This window comes from Schistocerca piceifrons, chromosome 2, assembly GCF_021461385.2.
Source record: "Schistocerca piceifrons isolate TAMUIC-IGC-003096 chromosome 2, iqSchPice1.1, whole genome shotgun sequence".
NCBI lineage: Eukaryota > Metazoa > Arthropoda > Insecta > Orthoptera > Acrididae > Schistocerca > Schistocerca piceifrons.
In genome coordinates this window covers 879,822,978-879,834,117 of record NC_060139.1, presented here as the reverse complement: position 1 = coordinate 879,834,117, position 11,140 = coordinate 879,822,978, and the positions used below count along the sequence as shown (strand labels likewise).

Genomic DNA, 11,140 nt, shown 5'->3' with positions numbered 1-11,140 from the left:
GGAGATCTAGATCGGCAATTGGTTGCCGACTGGCCGGCAACGAAGTTCCGCACATTGCGTAACTCTGAAATAAGAGACTGCAGTTCCCGTGTGCAAGCGTCGAAGAGGAGTATTGTGTGTTGCACCCGAGCATCTTTTGTTTACACTCGGCGTGACGGCATTTGTAACTACATGTTAAGCAGAGGGAGAAATCATATTGAATGTGCATCTGGAGTGGCTTCAGGAAAATTCAGATTTTAAACGACCAGACGTTGCAGGCAACGGCGCCCATACGATAGTTTGTAGGGGTGGGGAGGAGCGTGCGAGGTACGCTTGGAGGTATGGAGTATTTCTGATAGTTTGGAAGGCGAATGACGATTTGTAAATAGCCATAAAAAGCTTCCAGTTCCGACATGTTAAAAACCTGCGTAGTGCCGACTTTTAAATCATTTTCCTGAAAGAATAATATCTGAGTAAACCATATTTTTTTTCCTTTCCCTTAGAGCTACGGCGGGAGGGAGGGGGGGGGGGGGGGGGGCTGCACGTGCCACCGCCGGGTATGGGCGCCTTTGGTTCCAGGAATCCCACGACAGAGAGAATGACAATATTTAGCCGGCTGTCCTCTCGATAATATGATGTACATTAACTAGAAGATGTAGATTACATAGCGAAAAACTTTCAAGAAATTCATGAAGCTGCATTTTAGGCGTAAAATCACAAAGAGATCAAAACATTACGACTTGTGCTAATTTATTAAGAAATTACGTAGCAAATAATGTGTAACATCACGTGCATCTCTTCCGCGATAATGGAACTATTGTAATTGGTTATTCATTTCATGTTGACGATAGTTAAATTACGTGAATGTATACAAACTAAATCCTTCGCTTTATCGTGTTCTCGATTACCTTCACTTGAAAATCGAGATTTCATTTGATTTTCGTACAAGGATATGTGGCGATGGTGGCCTGTGCTCCTTAACTCATTTGTATGTGAACATCAATGTGATTAACGTATTGGAGATATGTGACTTTTCTATCGCTCTCCCACCATTTTCACTGCCCAATTGAACATTATAACATACACTCAGGTTACAAAATCATGGGTTATCTCCTAATATCGCGTCGGACCTCCTTTTGTCTGGCATAGTGCAACGTGGCACTGAATCCACAAGTCGTTGGAAGCCCCCTGCAGAAATATTGAGCCATGCGGCCTCTATAACCGTCCATAATTGCGGAAGTGTTGACGGTGCAGGATTCTGTGCACGAATTGGTCTCTCGATTATGTCCCAAGTCAGGAGATCTGGGTGATGAAATCAGTCGCTCGAACTACATCCTTGTCTGGGATATGTAAATGTCGTGTGACTAGAGCCTCCCGTCGGGTAGACCGTTGGCCGGGTGCAAGTCTTTAGATTTGACGCTACTTCGGCGACTTCAGTTTTTTCACGTGGTTTTATATGTGTATTAACAGCGACAACTCTACGCAAACGCCGCTGTTCTCGGTAGTTGTGTGAAGGCCACCGCCCACTGCTTTGTCCTTTGTAAAATCTAGGTCTAATACCTGTAATGTGGTATTATCGGTACATTCTTGACACTGTGTATCTCGGAATATTGAATCCCACAACGATTTCCGAGATGGAATGTTCCGTGCATCTATCTCCAACAACCATTTCACGTTCAACGTCTGTTAATTTCCGTCGCGGGGCCATAACCACGTCGGACATCTTTTCACTTGAATCACCTGAATACAAATCACGACTCCGCCAGTGCACTTCCCTTATGTATCTGGTGTACCCCATACTAACGTCATCTGTATGTGTGCATTTCTGTCCCTTGACCTTTATCACTTGAGTTCTTTATACGTGCTTATCTGTCACATGAGTTCTTTTTTTTCTCCTCAGTCTAATATTACAGAACGACACAGGCATCGCTAATCATAAGAAAGGATACTCCTGGTATGATTTACATTTTTTGTACATTTGTTCCTTTTGAGGTATTTTTTATTTTAAACAACAGATGTACAGTACACTGCATTTCTGTCAAACGAACTCCATTTCCCACTTGACAGCAGTCTTTACCTGTCAAATACCTCCGGCAGTTACATGAGAGATTGTAGCTGTAAAAAGCTGGATGATTTTGCTCTTCCCATATAAACATAATATTCGCAACCTGTTCTTTCATGTTTAAATTAAAAGCACTGTGTTCGAGGATACGACACAACTCAGATTGCTTGGCAGCGCGAGCCCAAGTCGCCGGCAACTGGTTGGCAACGCATTGCGAGCTATTTACTGGTAAGTCATTATGCAGTCACGCCGTCAACGTAACCCTATTGAACTACACAGGACGAGATCTGCAATTGACTGGTTGCCAACTCGCGTCGGTAACAGGTTTCATATAAGTCGCTCCGTGTGCGAAGAACCTGAAAATGTCGCAGAGAGCGATCTTTACGGCTGCAAGTAAAATGAGTCAGAATCATTACAAAATAACAAATGTAGAATCGTCTTACATTTCAGCTTAGAGCGTCCAAATCAAAATGAAGGCCCGGGTGAACTAGGTAACAGTTGTATTAGAATGAGCGTAACCACGGCTTCAGTGAGGTGTACACGTTTCGCTTTTAACCTGTCCCCGTTAGCCAGGCATGAAAGCTGCCTCACTTACCAGCAGAACGGGCAGGCTGCTTCACTCCCATAAAAGCCAAAGCTATGCCAAACCCAAGCAAGCTGTGGAGACTTGCTTGCCTGCCTGCACGTCTTCCCGTCGTGCCACGCTTCGGAGCGTTTTAGTCTTCAAGCGTTCATCGTAGTGGTATGAGTAGGATTCGAAAGTCGATGAAAAATCTTTCTTTACCCGAGTATCACAAGAAGAGGCTCGATGAAATAAGCATTTTGGGTCACTGTAGGCCAAAAATTGTGGATTTTATTTGTCCTTTTTCTCATTTTCGGCGTATTTAAGGCTTATTTGTTTATTTCGGTGTGAACGATTTTCTCTGCAACTTCACCTTCTTCTGTCGATTAGTACTGGCTATTCTCAATTCGTATCATCATCAACTCACCACTAATACTTGTTTTCTGTAGTAAGCAGGATCATCTCAGAAAGTCGAGATCCTTTGCACATAAGAACCTGAAGGTGTTTAATATTTCAGAAAGATATAACTGCAGTTGTATCAATTTTAATTACTTTTTCCAGAATATGTATTGCGGGTTAGCTGAATCCTTTCTAAGTGGCGAAAATAGTTCATCGTAAATTATTTTAATTACTTTTTCCAGGATATGTATTGCGGGTTAGCTGAATTCAATCTAAGTGGCCAAAATAGTTCATCGTAAATTCCTGAATTGCATGGTAGGAAACACGAAGTTCGTTTCTCATATTATGTTAATCCAAAAAGTACACGTCTGCAAGAAGAAGCTTTTCTTTCATACCAAGCTTTCTTCGCACTACGTTACATAGCACCAGAATGTGGTTGTTAGTCTTTACTTATCCATATATGGGCTCCAAGTCCTTAGCACACATTCCCCACCCCACACTTGACAGCCACTAAGTCTTTGTCGTCGTTCAAAATGTTTATGGAGTGAGGAAACTGCTGGCCAAATTTACAAGCATGTCGTAACAGACGGGGGATTCCAGAATGAATGTTTGTAACTTTTTACACAACTTGCATTGCGAGACACCTACCCATTTAGTTAAAGCTGCCTCATAAACACGGGAAAACTGATCCCCTGCTGGACTTGTGCTCTGTGCCGTAACTGATATATATTCCTCAATTCCTAATTTCTCGTCAGTCCTCCTTAAGTTTAATGTTTTTTGTTGTGGTTGGCAGGAGAGCCAACACCGGGTTACTAGAGGAGGCCGAAATGCACGCGTTTTAGCTCACGCAGGCTGGTGTGAGGTCTGGAACAGGACAAGGAAAATTAGAATTTAGAAAAACGGACGTAGGTGGTGGAATACTTAACTTTAATCCATTAATGATGAACGTCGCTCTTGACGGTACATGATTCACAATATCAATAATAACTGAATATGGCGCCTTGCTAGGTCCTAGCAAATGACGTAGCTGAAGGCTATGCTAAACTATCTTCTCGGCAAATGAAAGCGTATTTTGTCAGTGAACCATCGCTAGCAAAGTCGGTTGTACAACTGGGGCGAGTGCTAGGAAGTCTCTCTAGACCTGGCGCGTGGCGGCGCTCGGTCTGCAATCACTGATAGTGGCGACACGCGGGTCCGACATATACTAACGGACCGCGGCCGATTTAAAGGCTACCACCTAGCAAGTGTGGTGTCTGGCGGTGACACCACATCTATTTATTCCGGTCTTCGATAACAATATAAATTCCTTTGACGATGACCGGTTTCAGTCAGCAATGACCATCTTCAGATCTGTTCTACACCATGTCCTAATGTGTCGTCAAAACATTTATACACTCAGCAAAGCATCGTCAAGTTAAGTTTGTTTTGTTCATTTTGTTGCTCCCACCGTTATGATAAATGAACTGCAGTGGAAATACATACGTCAACATACACTCCTGGAAATTGAAATAAGAACACCGTGAATTCATTGTCCCAGGAAGGGGAAACTTTATTGACACATTCCTGGGGTCAGATACATCACATGATCACACTGACAGAACCACAGGCACATAGACACAGGCAACAGAGCATGCACAATGTCGGCACTAGTACAGTGTATATCCACCTTTCGCAGCAATGCAGGCTGCTATTCTCCCATGGAGACGATCGTAGAGATGCTGGATGTAGTCCTGTGGAACGGCTTGCCATGCCATTTCCACCTGGCACCTCAGTTGGACCAGCGTTCGTGCTGGACGTGCAGACCGGGTGAGACGACGCTTCATCCAGTCCCAAACATGCTCAATGGGGGACAGATCCGGAGATCTTGCTGGCCAGGGTAGTTGACTTACACCTTCTAGAGCACGTTGGGTGGCACGGGATACATGCGGACGTGCATTGTCCTGTCGGAACAGCAAGTTCCCTTGCCGGTCTAGGAATGGTAGAACGATGGGTTCGATGACGGTTTGGATGTACCGTGCACTATTCAGTGTCCCCTCGACGATCACCAGTGGTGTACTGCCAGTGTAGGAGATCGCTCCCCACACCATGATGCCGGGTGTTGGCCCTGTGTGCCTCGGTCGTATGCAGTCCTGATTGTGGCGCTCACCTGCATGGCGCCAAACACGCATACGACCATCATTGGCACCAAGGCAGAAGCGACTCTCATCGCTGAAGACGACACGTCTCCATTCGTCCCTCCATTCACGCCTGTCGCGACACCACTGGAGGCGGGCTGCACAATGTTGGGGCGTGAGCGGAAGACGGCCTAACGGTGTGCGGGACTGTAGCCCAGCTTCATGGAGACGGTTGCGAATGGTCCTCGCCGATACCCCAGGAGCAACAGTGTCCCTAATTTGCTGGGAAGTGGCGGTGCGGTCCCCTACGGCACTGCATAGGATCCTACGGTCTTGGCGTGCATCCATGCGTCGCTGCGGTCCGGTCCCAGGTCGACGGGCACGTGCACCTTCCGCCGACCACTGGCGACAACATCGATGTACTGTGGAGGCCTCACGCCCCACGTGTTGAGCAATTCGGCGGTACGTCCACCCGGCCTCCCGCATGCCCACTATACACCCTCGCTCAAAGTCCGTCAACTGCACATACGGTTCACGTCCACGCTGTCGCGGCATGCTACCAGTGTTAAAGACTGCGATGGAGCTCCGTATGCCACGGCAAACTGGCTGACACTGACGGCGGCGGTGCACAAATGCTGCGCAGCTAGCGCCATTCGACGGCCAACACCGCGGTTCCTGGTGTGTCCGCTGTGCCGTGCATGTGATCATTGCTTGTACAGCCCTCTCGCAGTGTCCGGAGCAAGTATGGTGGGTCTGACACACCGGTGTCAATGTGTTCTTTTTTCCATTTCCAGGAGTGTATTCCATGCTCACGTTGGATCGATAGCACAGCTTTTTGTCCGGTGCAGCAGGTCCCCTGAAGATGTCAGGCTTGCGGAAACCCAAGCTGGCCTGCTGTAACCACTGTGCTTCGGTGCAGATGTACACTGGTGTCTCCTTCGTTGCAGGTTGAGCTCTGGTATGGTTGCGCCGGAGACGGGGGCAGGCAGACTGGAAGGAGAATTTATACACTACTGCTGCCTACCGACCCTCTCTGCGAGCCGTATAGTTATTTTCTGTGCCGGGTTTCATCATGACTGGTCCGCTTTGACCACTGAAATCGCGGCTGCCCTAAGCGTCGTACAGATCATATCGTTGTCGTTCACCAATTCTGTTTTCATATCGCTTGAGTGACGGAGTATTAGGTCCCTTCTCCTGCAATCGCTCCATGGGTGTAGTAGTATCTCGGGCGGAACTGGTACTGGCGATGATGGGATGGAGCGGGGGGAGGGTTCATTTGGTAGCATGGGGACTGATGACCTCATATGTTAAGTCCCATAGTGATCAGAGCCATTTGAACCATTATAGCCGCACGACGGGAATTAACTGACATTGAACGAGGAATGGCAGATGGAGCTAAATGCCTGGGACATCGCTAGGGAATTCAGTTTTCCGAGATCCACAGTATCGAAAGTCTGCCGACAATACCAAATTTTAGGCGTCATCTCTTGCCACGGACAACGTAGAAGCCGACAGCCTTCACTTAACGACCGAGAGAAGCGGCGTTTGCGTAGAGTTATCAGTGCTAACAGAGAATCAGCACTGTGTGCAATAACCGCAGAAGTCAATGTGGGGCGTATGACGAACGTATCCGTTAGGATCGTGCGGAGAAATCTGGCGTTGGGCTATGGCAGCAGACGAAGACGCGAGAGCCTTCACCGCCTGCACCGCCTTTCCCGGGCTCGTGACCATGTCGGGTAGACTGGAAAACCGTGGCCTGGACGGATTAATCCCGATTTCAGTTGGTAAGAGCTGGTGTCAGGGTTCTAGAGTGGCGCAGACCCCTCAAAGTCGTGAAACCACGTTGTCAACAAGGCATTATGCAAGGTAATGGTGGCTCCATAGTAGTGTGGGCTATGTTTAACTGGAAGGGACTGGTTCCTCTGGTCCTACTTAATCGATATTGACTGGAAATGATTACGCTGGGCTACTGGGAGATCATTTGCAGCCATCTGTAGACTTCATGTTCCCACAGAACGATCGAATATTTGTGGATGAGAATGTGCCATGTCACCAGGCCACAATCGTTCACGATTGGTTTGAAGAACATTTCGGACAATTCGAGCGAATGATTTGGTCACCTTAGTCGAACACTTATAGAAGATAATCGAGAGGTCAGATTGTTCAAAAAATCTTGCACCCGCAACACTTCCGCAATTATTAAGCAGCGTAGGTCAATATTTCTGCAGGGGAGTTCCATCGACTCGTTGAGTCCACGCCACGTCGAGTTGCTAAACTATGCCAAGCGAAAGGAGGTCCGACACGATATTAGGAGGTATGGCGTGACTTTTGTCACCTCAGTATATCTAATCACCCTCTTTTAATCTAAAATTGTAAAAGTGATTAAAAGTGTCATACAGTATTTCCTTTTATACAGCGTTAATTGGCTTCATGAAAATTATCATGTCTCAAAGACTTAATGTAAAGGAACGTAGGAGAGTTGAATGTATGTTAGCCTGTGAGGAAAGGAAGAGTTTTTAAATAAGAATAACTAGGCGGAATAGCACTTTGAAGACATGTTTACCATGGCCTAATACTCTTTATGGAAATGCTATTTCAGGCAGACTGCCCCGTCACCTGTCGTGGACTGTCTTCTGAAATGTTCCTCTCCCTGAGGGCAGCACTGCTGTCTAGTCAACCATTTGTGTGTACTCAGAAGCCCCCAACGATGCCTAGCAAACGCTCCGACGTGTGACGGATAATCGAAAATTTCAAGCTATACGTGCTGCAGAGGCAGTACGGCAATTAATTTCACAGAGTGCAATAGCAACGAACGCAATGCGGGTCATGACAAATTTACGGCAGAGCACATTCTCTGATAGACAACTTCCGTACACTGCACTTACGTTAGGTTTCCAGCGCCTAAGAAGACACTGTCAGGCCCACACTGTCTCTCTAGACAATAGCATATTTTCGGGAAAGTGGTCGTTATTGACGATTCGCCTCAATACCTGCTTTTGGAGTGATGTTGGTCTACAGAGTGCGGCAAGTAGTTGGCTTGGCGCCACTAGATGTGATTCCACAGTGTAGCAGAATAGAGGGAAAAAAGTGGCACTGGAGGAAACTTCTCAACCCTTCCAATATTTGGTTGTCATATACGTTACTGGTATTTATGTCAATTTTGTTAAATTATGGTCCATCCCGCTATTATGCATCATTTCTGAGCAGACTTGCTTACAAAACCATGTCATTGATTGGAACAGGCAAATTAATCTGTGCTCTTACAATGAACAGTAAAGAGGGAACGAAAAATTTCGGTTTATTCTTTGCTTCCATGAATCATGTACTGATCTGCTTACACAGTGACACATGTGGGAAAACTAAGGGATTGAGAACAATGCTGTACATGTTCCTTTGCGTCATATGTGCAGCCTTGCTTGCACTTATAGACTACAATGTCAGTGCAGAGGGTGGCTTCAGTAACGCAATGAGAAGTTTACAGTACGTATATCATATAATACTCGACCCATTAGTAACGCTGCAATTTATTGTACTCGTGTTGGAAGTATGGGCTGGATTCAAAGCACTGAACAGTGGCATTCTTCAGACAGTATCGTCAGAAATCGACCCGTGTGTGGTGAGTACACTGCTCGATCTTTCGGACTCGCCACCTGTTACATCAAGCAATTTACACGACCTGCAACAGGCATACCTTTTATTACACCGCGCTGCGGAAGTTCTGCAGAATCACTTCGGAATGACGGTAGCTCTGGACCTTACTTTATCAATTTCTGGGGTCATCTGCAGCTCGTACGAGATAGCCACGATTGTCAGCCGCGAGAAAGAGGTGGGCGGCTTCTTGTACGAAGGGGTGACACGCGCGTCGCTGCTGTGGCTGGTGCTGCACGCGTGGAAGTTGGCGGCACTGACGCTGACCTGCTCGGCGGTTTCCGCAGAGGCGGCGGCCACGCGGCTGCTGCTGCAGAGGGCGGTCTGCCTCCACAGCAGACCGGGTCCCCAGCTGGGGGCGCTGCTGCGGTTGGTTGCACTCGGTCCACAGCTGTGCATCACCGCCGCCGGGTTCGTCACCGTCGACCGCAGCTTGCTGGTGTCCGCCCTGGCTGTGGCAGTCACGTACCTGGTCCTACTGACTCAGTTCAGTGGGAACTACTAAACACTACCACTGTTTGTAGATGCACTCCTAATAACCTCACCAAACAGGACAATACACTACTGGCCATTAAAATTGCTACACCAAGAAGAAATGCAGATGATAAACGAGTATTCATTGGACAAATATATTACACTAGAACTGACATGTGATTGCATTTTCACGCAATTTGGGTGCATAGATCCTGAGAAATCAGTACCCAGAACAACCACCTCTGGCCGTAATAACGGCCTTGATATGCCTGGGCATTGAGTCAAACAGAGCTTGGATGGCGTGTACAGGTACAGCTGCCCATGCAGCCTCAACATGATACCACAGTTCATCAATAGTAGTGACTGGCGTATTGTGGCGAGCCAGTTGCTCGGCCACCATTGGCCAGACTTTTTCAGTTGGTGAGAGATCTGGAGAATGTGCTTGCCAGGGCAGCAGTCGAACATTTTCTGTATCCAGGAAGGCTCGTACAAGACTTGTGCCATGGAGTCGTGCATTATATTGCCGAAATGTAGGGTTTCGCAAGGATCAAATGAAGGGTAGAGCCATGGGTCATAACACATCTGAAATGTAACGTCCACTGTTCAAAGTGCCGTCAGTGCGAACAAGAGGTGACCGAGACGTCGAATTGTTCGTTCAGATGGTTGTTGTCTTGCAAACGGCCCCATCTGTTGACTCAGGGATCGAGACGTGGCTGCACGATCCGTTACAGCCATGCGAATATGATGCCTGTCATCTCGAATGCTAGTGATACGAGGCCATTGGGATCCAGCACGACGTTCCGTATTACCCTCCTGAACCCACCAATTCCATATTCTGCTAACAGTCATTGGATCTCGACCAACGCGAGCAGCAATGTCGCGATACGATAAACCGCAACCGCGATAGGCTACAAGCCGACCTTTATCAAAGTCGGAAACGTGATGGTACGCATTTCTCCTCCTTACACGAGACATCACAACAAGGTTTCACCAGGCAACGCCGGTCAACTGCTGTCTGTATATGAGAAAGTGGTTGGAAACTTTCCTCATGTCAGCACGTTGTAGGTGTCGCCTCCGGCGCCAACCTTGTGTGAATGCTCTGAAAAGCTAATCATTTGCATATCACAGCATCTTCTTCCTGTCGGTTAAATTTCGCGTCTGTAGCACGTCATCTTCGTGGTGTAGCAATTTTAATGGCCAGTAGTGTAGTTACCCATTTCAAACAGCGCAGTGTTGTTAGTGCACAATACCAGTCATGTTACTCTCCACCGCTGATTAACTCGTGAAATGAAATGAAATGATCCTATGGCATTGCCGGCTGGGGGCCCCCATTTGGTGCTGTTCGGCCGCCGAGTGCGAGTCTTATTGCAGTAGACGCCACATTGGGAGACTTGCGTGCCGGTGATGAGGATGAGTTGGTGATGAGGACAACACAACACCCAGTCCACGAGCAGAGAAAATCTCCAACCCGGCAGGGAATCGAACCCGGGCCCACTGCACGGGAGGCAAGCATGGAACCACTCAGCTAAGCATTTGGACTGATTAACTCGTGGCAATGAAGTAGTGTTTAGTTCTTAGCACTGTAAGGTGAATCGACATGGAGCAGTGGTAGAAAAGTAGAAAGAAGCTAACATGTTTTGGAGTGCCCAGGACCACACTATGAATGAAGGTGACCAATTTTCTGGAATATCAGCATGGACTGTCCAACGTGTCTGCAAAGAATGGTGTTCCACTCACAGCCACGTCCACAAGGTAAAAACATTGCAAGATCCTAACAGGGACCAGAACGAGTGTCATGCCTGATCAGTGACATTCAGTCTCAGACCGTGAGAAAGTCCTGCTTTTGGTGAATTCAGGTCCACATTAACAAGGTTCCGAATGAACAATACAAAAAGAACTTTA

At 47.3% G+C, this 11,140-nt stretch overlaps 1 protein-coding gene across 1 annotated transcript; it reads left to right on the top strand.

Annotated features, from left to right (window-relative positions):
* The first annotated feature begins 8,492 nt into the window (after positions 1-8,492).
* LOC124775960 lies at positions 8,493-9,269 on the top strand. The gene has a single exon (XM_047250802.1). The coding sequence runs from the start codon at positions 8,493-8,495 to the stop codon at positions 9,267-9,269; it is 777 nt and encodes a 258-aa protein (XP_047106758.1).
* Positions 9,270-11,140: the final 1,871 nt, after the last annotated feature.